A 19,388-nucleotide genomic window follows, 5' to 3' on the forward strand; every position below is an offset into this window, starting at 1 on the left:
TTTGAGGAATTGACATTTGAGCTGAGACATGAATGATTCTGTGGGGACAGCCAAGCCAAGCCTAGCAAGTGCAAAGTACCCTGGGTAGGAAAGAACTTGGTGTGTTTGACCATCAGAAAAGGGACCAGAATGACTGGTGGATATTGACTGAGGGAGGTGCAAACTGATGCTGCCTGGAGAGGAAGGTGAGCCACACAGGTATGATAAGGAGTTGAGATTCTATTCTAAGTTTATTAGGAAGGCATTGCAGAAATTTAAGTAGAGGAGTGATTTACATTTTGAGAAGATATGATTTACAGTTTGAAAAGATGATTCTGACTGTTGCGTGGAGAATGAATTATAGAGGCAAGAGGGAAAGTGGGGAAACCATGCAAGAGCTAATTTTACTAGTCCAGTTGGGAGATTAAGGTAGCTTGAAATAGCGTAGTGTAGCTATGGAATGGACCAAATTGAATAGACTCAGCATATATCTGGAAGTCAGAGCCAATAGGAAGAAAGTGTGAGAAGGGAATTTAGATAATTCTGAATTAAAAAATCCCTGCAATTTAAAAATTATGTTTTCATGAACATTTGACTTGATAGACAACAATTCTATATTTACATGACAGAGAAAACGTAGATTTTCTTCAAAAAATGTTTGGGTTGGCTCCAACACACAAACAAATAAAAAAGCCTCTAAGAGATTGGATACAGAAATGCAAATTCTATTTTTCTTTAAGTAAAAGAATTACTTGATTTTGTTCCATGGTATCCTTACTATCTGATATTGAATATTTTTGAATCAGGTATGTTCAAAGGATACTGACTTTCTCTTAAAGAGTTATTTGTAATTGCTCTTTTTATTCCAGGAAATAAGCTGTGTGCCTAATCCAAGGAGAAAATGTGTGTAAATATTAACTAGAGCAAAGCTAATTTAGAAATTATTGATATTGATAGGTTGATGATGTGCACATGCTAAGACGTCTTTTACTTCAGCAGACAGAACTGTTTGACACTTTTTTAGATCAAACCAAGTAAGACAAAACAATAGACTGAATGTTATGGTCAGGCACCAAGTGCCTTGCTGTCATTCTTTCACCACTCCATGTATCTCTGGTTACATAAATTTTATTTTTAAATATGTCCTCATAGACTGGTATGAGCAAAATCCAATAAAGTGCTCTGACCTATTGCAGCAAGAAATATTTACTTTGAGCAGGAGAGAGGCACTGCTGTTTTCCAGGACATACTACCTGGGTAGAATCTGGTACACAAAGACACCGATAGATGTTCCCTTTGGAATTGCTACCTTTGACGTAATCTGACATGTTGTGGCCTCAGGAGAGAAAGGTGAGAGAGCAGAAGGGGAAGTTAGGAAATTCTCCAAAATTGTCAGAATGGCAGTTTGCACGTCAATGTTGCATCTAGGTGTACTTTATATTTGCTGAGAATCAAGTGTTCAGCCTGACAGAAATTTTCCTTCTTTGGTCATCATGATAATTTCTACTGATATCTTACGGGTTAGAACTAAAATGCCTCAGCTGATGGATGGTTGGAGTGAGAGAGTCCATGATGTGCAAAAATTGTGGTGATCATGTGAGAAACAGCCATCGTTTGTCTCTGGTTTTCTTTCCTTTTCCTTTCCCTCTTACCCGTGCCACCAACCATACTACTCTTCAGTCCTCATCTTCTCCCATCTTGGTGCAATCAGCTTTATAAAGGATTCAGTTATTTATGACAGATGAATTGAGGAGTTATTCTTTTTCATGTGACTTTGCCTGGCATGAAAGAAGAATAACACACTGAGTCAACTTTCCTGGATCAGATGTAAGATAGCATGATTGTGCTGACATCTAGCTTCCCTTCTTCCAAATATTGTTCCTGACTTAAGCTTGCAAAAGTCACTCTTTCCCATTCCATCATGTATCAACGATAATACTTGGAAGTTGCTAATATATCAACTTTAACTTTTACTCTTAGAGGCAAATGCACGCAAGTTTTATGTGTAGAGGCCTTTAGAAGTGAAATCCTATTCTCATTTCCAGAAGGGGATTCTGCATCTTTCCTTTCTCTTGTTGCCTTCAACAATGAACTTTTGGGTCATTGTCTTACTTGACCTCATGACCACTTGACATTGTCCCCCATACCTTTCTTCTTCAAAAGGTCTTCTTGCTTAGTTTCCAGCACAACTCCATTTTTCCTCTTAAAACTTTTGCCTGATTGTATTAGTTTCTTCTCGGATTTCTCTTCCTTGGCCATTTGTTAAACAGTGATGTTTGTCATCTTCTTTTCTGCCTCTGTGCATACAGCTCAAACTGTATCTGATGTCAAAACGTGTCTGATGCCAAGTTCACTGTCATACCCCACCACATGTACGTCCTCTTGTGTTCCCTGTCCTTGACCCCTACCTCTCCTTCATCCCCTCCCATCAAGTCAATCACACAATCCTAGGTATCTTTGAATGTGTCTACCTCTTTTATTTTAATTGGAACATAATTGATTGTACATAACTGTGGGGTACATACGACTTTGAATATCAATACCTGTGTGCAGTATGTGATGATCAAACCAGGATAATTAGTATATTCAATATTATATAATGTAATCATTTTTTGTGGCCCTTTACCACTTTTTAACTGACTCTCCCCTCCCTCTTTCCTATCCCTAGTAGTCTCAGTTCTGTTCTCTACTTTTGAAAGGTTAACAAATTATTGTGATTATTGTATCTTTCTTTTTTTTATTTCTTTATTTTCTTAGCTCCCACTTATGAGTGAGGACATGTGGTATTTTTCTTTCTGTGCCTGGCTTATTTCACTAAACATAATTTTCTCTAAGTTCATCCATGTTGCTGTAAATGGCAGAGTTTCATTATTTTTTTATGGTTGAGTAGTATGCCACTGTGTATATATACCACTTTTTCCTTATCCAGTTGTCTGTTAATGGAAATTTAGGTTAGCTCCATACCTTGACTGTTGTAAATACAGCAGTGACAAACATGGGAGTGCAGGTATCCCTTTGACATGATGATTTCCATTCCTCTGGGTATATACCCAGTAGACGGATTGCTGGATCATATGGCAGTTCTATCTGTAGTTGTTTGAGGAACCTCCATACTGTTTTCCAGAATGGCTGCACTAATTTACAGTCCCACCAACAGTGCAGGAGGGTTCCTCTTTCTCCACACCTTCACCAGAATTTGTTATTCTCTGTCTTTTTGATAATGTCCAGTCTAACTGGGGTGAGATGATATCTCAATGGTTTTGATTTGCATTTCCCTGATGCTAAATGATATTGAGCCTTTTTTCATGTGCCTGTTGGCCATTTGTGTATCTTCCTTTGAGAAATGCCTATTCAGCTCCTGTGCTGATTTTTGAGTCAGTTTGCTGGGTTTTTTTTTTTACTGTTAAGTTGTTTGAATTCCTTGTACATTCTGGATATTAATCCCTTGTTAGATGCATAGTTTGCAAATATTTTCTCCTATTCTGTAGATTGTCTTTTCTCTCTGTTAATTGTTTCTTTTGCAGTGCAGAAGCTTTTTAGTTTGATATAATTCCATTCTTTTATTTTGTTGTTGTTGTTGCCTATGCTTTTGGGGTCTTATTCATAAAGTCTTTGCCAAATCCTGCTTCCTGAAGTGTTTTCCCTGTGTTCTCTTTCAGGAGTTTTATAGTTTCAAGTCTTGTAAGTAAGTCTTTAATCCATTTTGAGTTGACATACCAGTGACATTTGTCACAGAAATAGAAAAAACAATCCTAACATTCATATAGAATGACAAAAGACGCCAAATAGCGAAAGCAATCTTGAGCACTATCTGACTTTCAAACTATATTATAAAGCCATAGTAACCAAAAGATCATGGTACTGGCATAAAAACAGACACTTGGACCAATGGGACAGAATAGAGAACACAGAGATCAACCCACATATTTACAGCCAACTGATTTTTTTTTTTTCTCTTAAGTAATTGCCTATGTTGTTTATTTAGTACACATATAAAAAAGAAGAGAAGAATCAGAAAATTTTTGTCTAATCTATGTGCTATACAAAAGTTTATAAACTGAAAAAAAAGGGGATCAAACAGTATGTAATTTGGTGAGACCGGCTTTTCTCACTCAGCATAATTTTCTATCCTTTTTTTTCATAGATAATTCTCTTTCATTTTTTTAAATTTAATTTTTATTGAATCAAAATTAATTATACATATTTTGGGGGTTCAACATTGAGATATGTTGATCAAATCAATATACTAGCATATATATTATTTCAAATTGTAATTATTCTTTATGCCCTTTGTCCAATCCCTCCCCATCCCCCTCTCCCTCTCCCCTCCCCCCTCTAATTACCCTAGATTTCTTCTCTCCTTCTGAAAGAATAATGGTTACTCTGTTGATTTGCTGCCCAAATGATCTGTCCAATGCTGAGAGGTGTGGTCAGGTCCCCCAATACAATCATAGAACAGATGCCTCTTCTGTCACTCTGAAATGGGCTCTGTGTGGAGAGACATCCTCCTCCTTTCTTTCTCTCTGCTGGTGACTCTTCTTGTGTCAATGCACTCCTCCAGTGGCTGGCGGACCATCTGCATGGTGGTTGTGGCATCTAGCCACCTTCATGGCAGCCATGGATATCGTGGTGGCTGTGGTGGGCCACCCACATGGAGGAGATGATTTTGGCATGCTCTTTGGTGCTGGTGGTGTGCCTGGTTGTGGAGAGTGTCTAATTCCCGGCTACATACCCCAAGTCCCCAGGGGGCAGTCCCCTTCTCCATGCCCCGGGTCCCCGGGCAGGCCCTAAGGCACTGGCATGGTGTGCCTGGTTGTTGGGGGGTGGTCTGGTCTCCAGCCAACTGATCTTTGACAAAGGCAGCAAGAACATATAGTGGGGAAAAGACAGCCTCTTCATATAAATGGTGCTGAGAAAACTGGATATCCATATGTAGAAGAATGAAAGTAGGCCCGTACCTCTCACTATGTACCAGAATGTGTCCACTTCTCTTCGCTCATCCACCATTACCTTAATTCTTATCCCTGTTACACTGACAGCCCCAGTGGTCTCTGTATCATTTCCTATCTTGCACCCTCCAATTCATTGGTCACCTTCGGTGAACAGAGTAATATTTCTAAACCGAACTTGTATCTCTCTTTTGTTTTAAGCTTTCAGTGGTTTTCTCTTGCTCTCAGGAAAAGTTCAAGCTCTGTAGAATGGTTTATAAGTCCCTTGATGATCGGGCTATGCTTACTTTTTATGTTTCTCATGTACTTTTCCTCAGTTGCTATTTACATCCACATTTCAGCCATACTGAATTTGCATCTGTTCCTTGTATGACCAGGGTACCTCATGGATTTTCTCTGGCCTTTTCCTCATCTAGCCCACTCTTAGTTAACCTTCTGTCACCTACTCCGTTGTTTACCCTGATTTGCCAAAGGTGATTTAGGTGTTCCTTACCTGTGCCCTAACACTCCCTTCACCCCCATCTTAATGTTTACTCCCTTGTCGTGCTCCCACAAAAGTGAAAGCAGTGTGAAAGAAGTAATGGATCTTCCTTGCTCACGATATCTCTAGTATTCTTGGCACTAAGAGGTGATGAATAGATATTTTTGAATTGATACTGAATAAATGTAGTTGGAATTTAATCAATTTTTATTGAATAAATTGATGACTTCCAAATTCATATCTCCAGCTTAGGCTGACATTCCCACATGTCTAATGGGCATTTTCACCTGGATGGCTAGTATGCAAATTAATCCATTAATTTCCACCACACACCTGCTCTTTCTCTTTTCTTCTCTTTCTTCTTCAGATTAGCTAAACTAATGAGGACATCTAATGGCTTTTTACCACAAAAAATAAAGTCCAAATTTCTTGGTACCTAAAATATATTGTGTGGAATATACATTTGGGAAATTGAGTGTTTTATTATTTTATTTTCTATGAGTAACTTAAATCAGGGAATAATCATTACGGAGAGGGAATTTTTATTCTGAGATTTTCTTTTCCTGCCTCGACCAACCACCCCTAGATATAAGTAGCAATGTGCAATAGTGAAAATAATCTTCGATAACTCTAAACCAAATATCACCAGGTAACCTAATTAGGCAAATTTTCTCCACAAAAGCATATGACACTTTCCAAAGTCAGATAGGGTCTATTTCTGGAGTTCCTTTAGGCTTCAATTATGTGTGTGGTTATTGAATTCAAGTCTTTCAGAATGATGGAATTCAACTTAACCTAAATTATTTAAAAATTAGAACAATAAAACAAATAGGTCTTCAGGGTTTTCCCCATAATATAGGTATAATTAAATGTAATTAGTCAAATCCTACTTTTTACATGAATTGTAAGAGTCAATAATTAATCATACTCAGATGTCATAGTTTGACTTATTGTGCACGTCTCTCTTTCTTACAAGCTCTTTAAGGGCCAGTTGTGTTTTGTGCATCTTTCATGTTTACAGCCCAGAAACTATTCTTATGCTCATGACCTAGGGTAACTAGTCAGGAATTTAAATAGGTATAATTCAAATTTTAAAGGTAGGGAGGGCTTGGGAATATAGAATCCTTAAGAAACTAGGAAACTGTATTCTAGAGAGATTACCCAAGTTTACATAGCAAATTAGGGCAGAGGTGATCTTCCAACCCAGGTCATTGTATTGTATGAAAATTTTGTATGAAAGAGAACAGTGCTATCTATCTTTTGGAAGCTTACTAAGTAATTCTTTCCTAGCTGATGAAGACATAAAAGAAAAATATTATTATCTGGCTTGTCTTTGAAGTTGATATCAAAATCATTTGGTAAATGTAGCTGTTTAATATGTCCAATGTTTATTTTATCTCTTACCTGATATGTGCATGGATTCATTCAATATTTATACTTCATAATTAATGAACATTGTTTGCCATACTTGCAGTGTAAATGAATCTGAGCCTTCTTTTGAAGCAACCAGAAGGTATTATTTCTATTTTAATCTGAGTTTAATAAGAATAACTTCCTTCCTCAGACTTGACTTTAATTTGTTACTACTAGTCATTTTGTTTATTCTGATGATGTACAGTTGTTTATTAAAATGTGCTACCGTACTTCCATTAGCAGTGGTTCACAAACTTTGCAGGCTGCTAAAAGAATTTGCTAAACAAAATGGCTCATGGTGTCAACTGTTTTGCTCTCCATGAGTCATCTGTCTCAACTTTGGCTGAAACTCAAACTGTCCTTAGTAAACTTGGCTTGGGATTTCATAAAATAAAAATATAAGAATTAATACCTGTAGTGATTGTGACTTAAACAATGATGGGGCCTACCTATGAGATAGAGATGGAGAACCGAGTGTTTTATCCATTTGAAAAAAACCCAAACATTAGAAGACCAGGGGCAGGGGAGGCAGACATGTCAGAGGTTGGGAACCATTGTTTTACTGCACATACGATAATCTAAGAGATTACTAGCATACTGTACATTATCATGTCTTCCAAATTCCTAAGATGTAACGTTTCAAAATGATCACTGAGCATTTCTAACTACTCTCTTTCTTAACCTTACTCTCTTTTAACCTTAATTCCTTAATTAGTACTTACAGATCATGAACTAACTGTGGAAGTCTGACTTTTAAGCTGACCTGCCCCCTTCCCCACCCCAACCCCATCTTCTTTACCTTTAGCTCACGTGTACTTTCCTAATGATTGCAAATTAAGGTCTGATATATAGATATCTGGTAGAATTTACAAGACAAAAAAATGGAGGGGTGAGAAAGCTTTTTTTTTTTTTGAATAAACTATTTCATTATGTTTCGAAATATGTAGTTTCTAAATGTATAGTTTTAATATTGAAATGGACTCCTCAGGATTTTATTGTTTTGAAATATTTATATATTACCTATTTCCTTATAATATGTTAATGTGATGAAGCCACAAACACACACTGAAATTATCAATTCACATCTTTTTTTAAGGTCTGCGTATACAATTTATAGCTACATAAGTGCTTTTAATATAAATTAAAATACTTGTGGCTATTAGAGAGAGTGAATTATTATTAATCTTTTAATTATTTGAAAAGTTATAGTCATTTTAGAAAAGAAAATTTTAATTAATATTTTATACCTAAAATGCTTTTTCAGAATAGCAAAATCAAATTTTACACATTGTGTGACATTTTGATTAAATTTGAATCCCTTTAATTTAGGTGGCATACTAACCATTTCTTAGTAAAGTTGGTGGCCCTTAAAATTTTCTCTTTTAGAAGTTTTCGATTTCTCTGTTTGAGATATTTCATCAACTCTTACTTTCCTTAGTTATGCTAAAATACACATATGACAAGCACCGTTGCATAATTCCGGTATTTTGTTTTTCTTTTCCATTTTCAGTAGAAACAGGTATTCTGTGGCTTATGCAGCGCAGAAGCCTTGGTTATTAAATGCTACAGTAGAAGAAAATATTACCTTTGGAAGCCCTTTCAACAAACAGAGGTAATTCTGAGCACATAGAATTTAGAACTGAAGTGACAGCTATTTCTGATCCATGTACTTGGTTCATGGTTTCTGGAACCTTTACAGCGGGGACCTCCCTTCTTCCCTGCTTGCCTTACTTCTGTCCTCACCACTAAGCTCTTTTGAACCTATTCTTTGAAGAGAAGGCTCATTGGAGGTTTCAGACCACCCTGCCCACTTACTGAGAACAATTTGTACAAGACTAGACAGCAGCAACTGAAGTCAGTATGTGTGGGGGGTGGGGGTTGCTTAGGTTATTGGTGAGCAGATAAACAAAGAAAACTCCAGGTAAGTTGCAGAAAGAGGGTTAGCTGTAGAAAGAAGAATGTGGGGTCTGGGGAGTCTAATGACAGGGAGCAGCAGAATAGGCCATCTTTCAATCGTCTTTTAAATACCACTGGGACATATGAAAGCATGACCCTTACCTTAGGCCACTCTCACAAGAGAGGGTCTTAAGACCCTCAGGTGGGTCTTAAAAATTAAGGAGTTCTAAGTAAGGGGAGAGACATGAGGAAGAGCGGGGCACAAGGAGACAGAGTGGGAGAAAGAACCCGAACTGCGTGGGATTGTTTGGGGCCTGGGAACGAATCAGAAAGAAAGAGATTCAGAAGGCTGAGACCAGTTAGTGGAGGGACTAAAAGCCAACTGGATATAATTATATGCATTCTGTTTTAGAAAGGGAAATAACAAAGTAAATGTAATGTTTAATTTGGAAGTAAAATCTGACCCACACACACACACAATATATGTATATGTGGTGAATGAGAGCAAGGAGACACTTAGGAGTTAGTCCGAGTAATTATCTAGGTTCCAGTGTTTATTACCTGCACTTGGGGGTAACAGTAGAAATGTAAAAGAGGGGATGGTTGAGGAAAAAAAGAAAACGTTGTAGAACAAGAATGGACAAATATGAACAGGGAGAAGAAGAGGGAAGGATCAAGAATGACTTGAACATCTCAAGACTAGGTGACTAAGAAGAGGAAACCGTGGTATTTCCCCCTGCACCTCCAATCCCCAGGCTTCCCTGATACTTGCAATTCATCTGGTGTCCAGACCCAGCCTTAGGTCAACTTGAGCACTATCAGTCCTCATGTCTTCCATTGACTGCCTTCAGCACGCGTGACTCTATGCAAGGTCTCCCACCCCAACCTGTGCATTAGCTGTGATGAGCCATGACGAGTTTTCATGCACCATGAACTTTTTTTACCTGCTGAAGTTTCTTAAACTTCCTTTGCCTCATTTTCTTCCTGGTAAATTACTCACCTTTCTGGATATGGCTTTGGCATTTCCACCTCTGTAACTTCTCAGAGTGGTCAGTCACTTCTTCCTCTATGTTCCAGGAGTGCTTTGTACCCACCTGCACCATAGCACCTAACAAGGAATATTTTTATTATGTTGTTGTATCAGTCTTCTGTTCCATATACTAGCTTTAAATTAAAAAAAAAATTGATAGATAAATTTGCATGTATTTATCACGTACAACATAATGTCTCAAAGTACGTAAACACTGTGGAATGACTAAATCTAGGTAATTAACATGCACATTACATCACATAGCGATCATTTTTGTCAGGGGAAGAGTGGGAATCCATACCTATTTATCTTTATATTCACAAACCTAGTGTAGTGTCGAGTAAATACTAAGTAGTTCAGTAAATGCTTTATTTCACCTTCTGAGATATTGAACCTGGGACTTAGTTTATGGGCACTGTATTAGTAGTGATCTAAAAATTCAAATTTTTTTTTTCCCAAAGGTACAAAGCTGTGACAGATGCCTGTTCTCTTCAGCCAGATATTGACTTATTACCATTTGGAGACCAAACTGAAATTGGAGAGAGAGTGAGCTATGTGTAGTTTAATTAAGCAATGGAAAAGCCTTCTTGTTGTCTTTAATCTTTAATGAAGCATAATGAAATCCGAGAGCTTAGGAGTTGTGTGTTGTGCTAGTGACAAATTCCAGAAATGTGAGGACGGGAGTCCTTTGATGCCATTCTCCCTTAAGCATTTATTAAGTAACCACCGTATGCTTAATGTGGTGTTAGCCACTCTGGAGTTCTCAAGGAAAGTAAAACATAGTCCCTGGCTTTGACCAAACGTATTTTTGTTTACTTGGAGCTAACTTTAATCAGTTTGGAAACTGAGATTGCTTCCGACAATTTCTTCCACTCTTGTCTACATCTGTTTATTCTTGTTAAAGTGTTCTTTTTTCTTTGGGTAAACATGTTTTACATTGATGCCATACTGTTCTGACCAACTGAAAAATATTTACACCTGTAATTTTTTTAGCAATAATGACTAAAATTTTTAAACCCTTTATAGGTGGTCAAGCTTTATATGCATTAGCTACCTTCATAAGAAATCTGTGTAATGGGTATTATTGTTATCTGCATATTACAGCTGAGAAAACCAAGGCTAGGAAAGATGAGAGAACTTGCCCAATCGCAGAGTTAGTGCTGTAGCCAGGATTCGTCTGACTCTGTAGGCTTTGTTCTTAATGGCTATTCTTTATTGCAGCCTAGTATAGTGTTTAAGAGGGTGAATATCATTTCTCTGAGCCTCAGTTTCCACATGTGTAAAGTAAGAAGAATACCTACATATTAGAATTGCTATGAGAAATAAAAGGAATAATGTAAAGCCATTTACACAAGCCTGGTGCATACTAAGGGCTCAACTAATACTAGCTTTTTGAAAATTTATAATTAGTACTTCATTGTGAAAGCATATTGCTATGCAGTACTGTTTAACAGAACTTGTAATGTCAAATTTTAGAGATACATGTTAGTAAACTACAGATACAATTCAGGAAACCAGAAAAAATCTTGGAATCGCTTGCAGTCTTCGGTACTCAGCTAATGTTTTGGTTATTAATGCATTTGCACAGCAGAGCTCTCTATCAGAGTGTGGAGGATTAATGTTGTCAGTCAAAAACTACCTCAATATAATTAGAGCATTAACTGGTAGACAGTTTCCATTTTATCTTACCCATTTTACCACAAGTTAAGTAATAAATTACTATTAATTTAAGATTTTGTAAAGAGCAGTTTGCATTTTAAAGGGAATTTTTTTTACCAACAGATCATTTACAAAATAGAAAAGATGGATGTTGATGGGTGTTTCTTCTCTAGGGCATCAACCTGAGTGGGGGGCAGAGGCAGAGAATCTGTGTGGCACGAGCTCTTTATCAAAACACCAACATTGTCTTCTTGGTAAGAATATGGCCTTAACTTTTATTTCTATTTTTCCTCTTGAAAAATGAGTCTTTAAAAGGACAAGTCAAATAACTCATAGAAAAATGGTTTAACTTGTCAAACAAATCCTGACAGTACAAATTGGTAGAGGGTCAACATACAAAGCTGAGAGCTGGGAGATCCAGATCATTGTCCAACAAACCAAGGTGCTCTAAGTGGTTTCTTCTCTGAGTTTCTTAACCACAAGAATTGTGGGAGTGTGGATGGTGTTGGGTTAACTGGACAGGATGAAAGATCTTCTCATTTATATTTTATGGCAAAGAAAAAAGGGCCAGAAAATATGCTCTTGGTGGACATCGGGGTAAATAAGCACGGTATCCATTCCAGCAGCGTGCAACACAGGCTGTGGATAAGATTTTTCTGTGATGCTTCCTAAAACTATAGAAATCTTGGTTCTACCCTAGACCTACTGAATCTTAATCTGTAAGGATGGAGTCCAGAATCCGTGTCGTTAAAAAGATCCATGGATAATTCTCATGATTATCCTGGGATAATAATTCGATTTAAAATCAGATGATTATGTTGATTATGATTCTACTCTGTTTTAGTTCCTCCAGCAGGAGGTAGCCAAAATGACATAGTTTATAAGCACACAATGTATATTAGAGACCAGCAGAGTGCGAAAATACATTCTTCCTCTGCCTTCTCCTTCTGGGAAATTATTAACCATTTATGAATTTGATTCCCAGGTCTCCTTTACAGTGTTCACTCCATCTAATCTCTAGAACCTTTTCAAAAAGTAGGTTGGTTTTGGAGTTGTCCACTAAACTTGGATCACATGTGGATCCGTTATTGGAGATGGTAGAAGAATTTGGACATACTGGAAATTTATTTCATCTCCCTAAGACTGCCTGTCCCCCAAATTTTTCCCAAAAAACACCATAAAAGCAATAGTAGGATCTAACAGTAGCCAATGTAATCGTAAATCCTTTTTATAATAGATGGACCTACAACTAGTAATGACTTCTTAAACCTTGGTATCAGTTAACGACTGAACCACCTGAGGATCAAGTGACTGGGAAACCTGAAAGGAACCAAGATCCCCTGTGTGTGGCTTTCTACTGCAGTTCATTTCACTGCCTGGAATTTAATGACCCTGACTTACTTCAATTTTAGAATCACAGAATTCAAAGAAGTCATCAGAGTTAACTTGTTGTGAATTCCTACCCATTTGTTACAGGATTACTTTTAGCATTGTCTTTAACAGCTTCTTGATGACTCTCTGAAGATACACTGTTTTTCTTTAAGACAGCCTTTTTCTTGTTGGACAGTGTACAGGTTTTCTGTTGCTGCTATAACGAGTTACCATAGCTGGTGACTTAACACAAATTTACTGTCATAATTCTGTAGGTTAGAAGTCCATCAGAGTGTCAGTAGGGCTGTGTTCCCCTCCAGATGCTGTAGGGAAGAATCCATTTCCTTCTCTTTTCGAGCTTCTAGAGTTTGCCCACACTCCCTGTCTCAGGACTGTCTTCCCCCACCTTCAAAGCTAGCAATGTAACTTCTGTCTGATCATTCTTACGCAGTCACATCTCCTCTTCCCAGCTGGGAAACTTATTTGCTGTTAACAAATTCATGTAATTAGTTTGGGCCCATCTGGATAATCTCCCCATCTCTAGGACTTTAATCTTAGGTCTTTAATCTTAATCACATCTGCAAAGTCCTGCTTGCCATGGAAGGTAACATAGTCACAGGTTCTTGGGATTAGGACCTGGTTATCTTTGGGGGCCATTATTTAATCTTAATCACATCTGCAAAGTCCTGCTTGCCATGTAAGGTAACAGAGTCACAGGTACTTGGGATTAGGACCTGTTTATCTTTGGGGGCCATTATTCTACCTACCAAGACAATTCTTCTGATTGGAAAGGTATTATGTGATTGAAATCTGTTTCCGTGTGCTTTTCATTCATTGGTCCTCATCTGCTTCTACAGCAACAAATATATCATTTTATGTAGTCATAGTTCAGCATTTTAATATTATTGTCATAACTTGCCTTAATTTACATTTACATTTTTTTAGGCTAAGCAAGCTCAGTATTTTCAATTCTTCCACAAATGACCTAATTTTTATACCTTTTATTAATCCTGGATGTAATAGTGTTGGTCAGAGTCCCTTTGTAAAAACATGTGCTAGATGCACTCTGATCAGCTCAGATAACCTTAAAACTATGTATCTTAGGATCTAAATATTACACTTCATTGCAGTCTAAAATTGCAAAATATTTTTAGCAGCAATGGAATGCTGTGTTGATTTAATAATTCCTCAAAAATGATATCTTACACTTCCATTGTTTAAAAATGTACATGTACTCTGAACCACAGTATTATCCCATTCGATTCTCATGGCAGTGCTCTGAGGGTAGATGGTGTCCTCATGTTAAATAAGGAAATTTATGCTTAGAGAGGTAAAGTTCTCAACCAAGGGCTAATGACTAGTGAGTGACAGAGTCTGGGCTAGAACCGCATGCCTTTTGAGTACTGTGTTTCTGATCAGCTAAGATTCTCTGGTATTTTCTGAAATTATTGCTGTCAATAATTTGCTATCTTTTTTTTCTAAAATGTTTATTTATTTTTGATTGTACATATTTATGGGGTAGAGAGTTGACTATCAGTGTTTGTGTACAGTATGTGATGATCAAATCAATATTATTAGCATGTTCATCATTATATAGATTTACTATCTGTGTTGCCCTTTTCCCTCCTTTCTTTTTGCCTTTTCTTCTTCCTCACTTCCTCCTTTTTTTCCTTCCTTTCTTCCTCCCACCCTCTCTCTCCCCCTCCCTCCCTCCTTTCCATCCATCAATATTTAGTAGATATCCCCAGTGCCATCTTCTGTACTGGATGGAGGAAAAAAAGGGGAAAAAAAAAAACTATTACTTCTGTCTTTAAGGATTTTACTTGTACACATAATTACTTGAACGTACTTTATATTTTGCTCTAAATAAACTTTGTCATGTTAGCCTAAACACAATATCAAAGCCAAATGAAAATATCTTAATTATGTACCCAAAATATTAGTTATTTTTGAAACTTTACAGCATCTGCAAATGTGCTATGTGAACCAATGAATATATTAATCAATTATTTCCAAAAATATATCTATACAAAGAATATACTACTTAAACATATTCATTAAATATAAAAGAGAATATACTAATGAAGACTGTATATATTAAAATAAATAATATATTTGTGAAAATGAAGAACTGATCATTCATTGAATTGGCCGTTTAGCAAATTGTCTTGCTTTCTCTGAAGGAAGTATCTCCCCAAAATGTTAATAGGAGCATAAAAACTGAATTTGAAGCTTGAATCCCAATCCATCAAATCTCTATTTTTATTAAGCGGTGTAAAAGGTTACATTTAACTGTAACACAAAGATGCCCTGCCATGAAGCCCCAGCATATAAATGATAGGCATTGTTATTAATGGCTTTCTATGACATAGACATAATTCTAAGTACTTTATATGCATTTGCTTACTTAATTCTCACAATGACCCTATTAGGTTTGGCGCTGTTGCTATTGTTATTATCGTTATTGTTATTTACTGACGAGGACACCGAGGCTCTGGGGGATAACTTATTCAAGGCCACACACCTAGTTATAGTGAAACGGGGACACAAAGCCAGGACCTGATGCCACCACACTCTTCCTCAGTAAGAGATGCCTGGAAGAGGCTAAACTCTCACTGTGATGCAGCAGAGGGATGAGCAAGAGTATCAATCCACTGCGGCTTCATTTATAAGGAAGTAATAATAAATCAACACTTTCAAATGATTTATGGAGACTTTTACAACATTATTTTATTGGATCTTTGCAGCAATCTGATGTGCTTTCGGACAGGTCTCTTTATTATCCCCGTTTTGCAAATGAAGTGACGGAGTTTGAAACGTTGCCTAGTGTCAGAGAGCGGTCATAACTACAATTTGGGTCTCTTAATTTAGAGATAATGAATTTTCCATTATCCCTTACTATTTTATAACATTGAAAGTCAGAATTTCGTGGAAAACTGAATTATATATTTCATGATAAAAAAAATTATTTTCAATTCGTGTCCTATTTGTTTCTGAGAAAAATTCTCAGAAAGAATTATTTGGGATAGTTTGGTCTGTATCATAAAGTATTCTTAGGGTTTTGTTGAAATCAGAAGCAGAAGGTTGTCTCAAAAGCAATCAAGTTCCCCTGTGATGATGACCTGATTTTCTAAAATCACTGATTTGCTGGAAGTTAAGTGCTGGTAATTATATGCTTGCTGCGTTATTGGAGATGAACATGGAGACATCTTTGTCAGTGTAATCCTGATATCAGTGATATTTTTTTCCATTGCTGTGGAAACATTGCTTTATCCCATGCCACTTAATATTGATACCTAGGCTTTCATTTTTCAGTAATTGTGAAGTTCCGTCATAACTTCTGTGTTAAAAGAAATTTTGTGTATTAGTGGTAGAAAACCTAAGAATTAAAAATTTTAAATGAGAGCATTTCGATCTCCTGTACATCCTGCTTCTTGGAACATTTCAGGAATATTCATAAAGATGATCCAGAAAATCTGAAAGATTTTGAAATATTTCTTATCCAAAGAAATTTCATGACAATCAAAGATAGTTATGTCATTAAGCCCCTTTTGTTTCGTTATTGTGTTTTAAGTACACACAGAGTAAGATATATACATATATGCATATATGTGTGTATAGTGACAATTATTTTGTCAGCTATTAACATTATCCAGAATATCACATTATTTAAATGGTTTAAATAAATGAGATAAATGGAGGTATGTCTCTGTTACTAAATGTATTTCTATAAAAGTCATTTGAGGAGATTAATTATATCACCCATTTATTCATAATGATGATATCCAGTACAGTGATTTTTAAAAGGCTACTATAACTCTGAATCACCCTTTAACTATCTAAATGCATTGCTAATATTTCCTTTTCATAAGCTTTTTCCTAAATGCTTCAATAAAGCCATATTACTTATAGTTTCTTTCTATGCAGGCAGAGATTGACAGAGTTGAAAAATTACTGAGCTAATCATATCACTATCTATAATGACCATACATATATTTATTCTAACTTCCAAACATCGATTTCTGAGTAAAAAGTGCTTTTATTTTCATTTTCCAGATTATAAACCAGTGCAGTTTATCTGTATAGACTGTGATTGTGCTCAATTGTTCAGAAAACTTTGCAGAATTATAATTTCTGAATATCTGAATATGTGGCCTATGTGTAGAATGAGAAACCAGCTACTTCTTTCTTGTGCCATAAGACAAATTAGAAATTTGTTTGCATATCATATACATGGAGGGACAAAAAAGAAATAAAGGTGATGAAGAAGGCACTCACGAACTCCTTTTTCACTGTTCCAATCACTCTTCCCAGTTGTTTACCGGAAACTTCTACCATTTTTTTACTGCTTTGTCCCTCCAGCTCTCACTCAGTTTCTTTGATTCCCTGCCATTCTCTTCTAGCGGGTAATTACATATTTCTGCACCATGCTCCCTGAAGGTCACTTTGCTTTCTAATTCATCATTTCGAGGAAACATTCTAGTTTTCTCCAGTAGTTTCTAGTTTTCTTCTTTTAAAGATCCAAAAATGCGAAACATTGATGCCCTCTATGGCATTACATTATAATCTATAGTAATGGCATCGCAAAAAAAGTCAATTAATATCATGTCCTAAATTATTCTCTAAATGTCTTAATCACTTGCTGTGTGAAAACTTCCTTTCTTCCCAAGACAATTGTCACTAGTTCAGTGTTAGGTATATGATTCTTATACCCAATAATAATAATAATAGCTAACATTTATCTAGTGTCATATTATGTACCTGGTACCATACAAAGCACTTTATGTATATTACCTCATTTATTCCTGATAACATCCCCATTAACAAGTCCTGTTGTGACCTAATTAACATTTTCAATGCCTGTTTTCATTATCTAGAATTCAACTATTCCAATTATCTTTTCATTCTTTGTTTTCGTCCATTGTTATGAGTTGCTGAGTAATGTTGGTTTTTGAACTTGAAGATTTTATAAAAATTCAAGCCACTTTGAATATTTTTATTCAATAATTTTTCAGGTTCAAGAGAAAATAAAAGCTTCACTTTTAAGTTAATACCTGTTGATGACAATTTAAAGTTATACAGAATCTGTTTTTTGTAAATTGGATTTGGGGGATAATTTGCCCTTAGTAATTCCTATTTCTGCTTTCTAGAGACACTGAGTTACACGGAGTATAGAAAATGCTCATCTTCTCTCCATTTTGCTCATTGCAGGATGACCCATTCTCTGCCCTGGACATCCACTTGAGTGATCACTTAATGCAGGAAGGGATTTTGAAATTTCTACAAGATGACAAAAGGACACTCGTTCTTGTGACTCACAAATTACAATATCTGACACATGCTGACTGGGTAAGTGTTCAGAGGAGAGTTTCGTTCATTTTACATTACAGTCATACAAATAAGTAGAGACATTAAGAAGTGCTTTCTCAAATAAAGGCAATTCATTTGGCCAACTAAGTTTTTTTTGTCACATTTCTGCTAATATGTGATTTCCTTAGATCATAGCCATGAAAGATGGAAGTGTACTAAGAGAAGGGACTTTGAAGGACATTCAAACCAAAGATGTTGAGCTTTATGAACACTGGAAAACACTTATGAATCGGCAGGATCAAGAATTAGAAAAGGTAATTACTCATAATTCAGAAGATTTCAGAGTCCAGTTCAGAAGAGTCAGAAATACACTGTATAATTATATATACTTTTTAAAGAAGTATTCCCATTTAATGCTTGCTAATATAATGGTACTCATCTGAAATCCTAAGTATAATTGTATACATTATTAATGAATGGGCTGCTTTGAACCTAAAAAATTCTCATGCTGCTTTTTGGATGAAATGCTGTCAGGTTTTCTGAGGATTTTTGTGTAAATTTGAACCACACTGTAATTATATATGTGTTTAAGACTTAGACAAACTACTTGCTAAAGCATGGCATTTCCTTATTTTGTATTGTTTTTCCCTATTCATGTCTTATTTTTCTCGTCTATGATATGAGAATGTTTTTTCTTACCCACCTACAAACATGGTGGGGTCATGGGCAAGTCAAAAGCCAAGATGATTTTGAAAGAAGGATGAGCTGTGAGCGGTGGGTGAAGTTGGAAGGCATGTCTGAGCTAGGGTTGGGGGGTGAAAGAAGGTGATCAGAAGGAAATAAAAATAAATATATATTTATATTTATAAAGTTTTTTAAAGTCTACAAAGCCTTCTTAACACAATCTCATTTAATTCTCACAAAACCCCTGAGAAATAATCAAAGAAAATATTATCTTCCTTTTACAGATGAAAAAACTGAGGCTCAGAAGGGTTAGGTAAATTGCCTAAAAGTACAGTATAAGTGATACCAGTGGGATTTAAACCTAGGTTCACATCCAGTGTAATTTCACTACAATGCTATGGACGATGTAAGTATGAGGAGACTTCAAAAAGCTCATGCAAAGATTAAGATCTTTTAATTCTGTGTTTTCACAAATTTTTGAAGTACCCTCATATAACATTGAATGAGATGATAACAGAGCTGGAAACCAGATTGAGTACAATAAAAAAGGAACAACTGGTGATCGAGAGGTGAAATCGTAAATTAAATTTCCAAATGTTTGCAATGTTTTGCTCCT

At 36.2% G+C, this 19,388-nt stretch overlaps 1 protein-coding gene across 4 annotated transcripts in view; it reads left to right on the forward strand.

The window, feature by feature from the left end:
- ABCC9 (ATP binding cassette subfamily C member 9) overlaps nucleotides 1-19,388 on the forward strand; it is a 130,757-nt gene that overhangs the window by 62,882 nt on the left and 48,487 nt on the right. For all 4 annotated transcript variants that reach the window (XM_063075692.1, XM_063075694.1, XM_063075690.1 and 1 more), the window contains exons 20-25: nucleotides 6,884-6,922; nucleotides 8,333-8,434; nucleotides 10,210-10,294; nucleotides 11,581-11,661; nucleotides 17,990-18,127; nucleotides 18,277-18,402. In XM_063075692.1, coding sequence (XP_062931762.1) covers nucleotides 6,884-6,922; nucleotides 8,333-8,434; nucleotides 10,210-10,294; nucleotides 11,581-11,661; nucleotides 17,990-18,127; nucleotides 18,277-18,402 — 571 coding nt within the window. The remainder of the gene's footprint in view (nucleotides 1-6,883; nucleotides 6,923-8,332; nucleotides 8,435-10,209; nucleotides 10,295-11,580; nucleotides 11,662-17,989; nucleotides 18,128-18,276; nucleotides 18,403-19,388) is intronic.

This window comes from Cynocephalus volans, chromosome 12 (genome assembly GCF_027409185.1).
Source record: "Cynocephalus volans isolate mCynVol1 chromosome 12, mCynVol1.pri, whole genome shotgun sequence".
Lineage (NCBI taxonomy): Eukaryota > Metazoa > Chordata > Mammalia > Dermoptera > Cynocephalidae > Cynocephalus > Cynocephalus volans.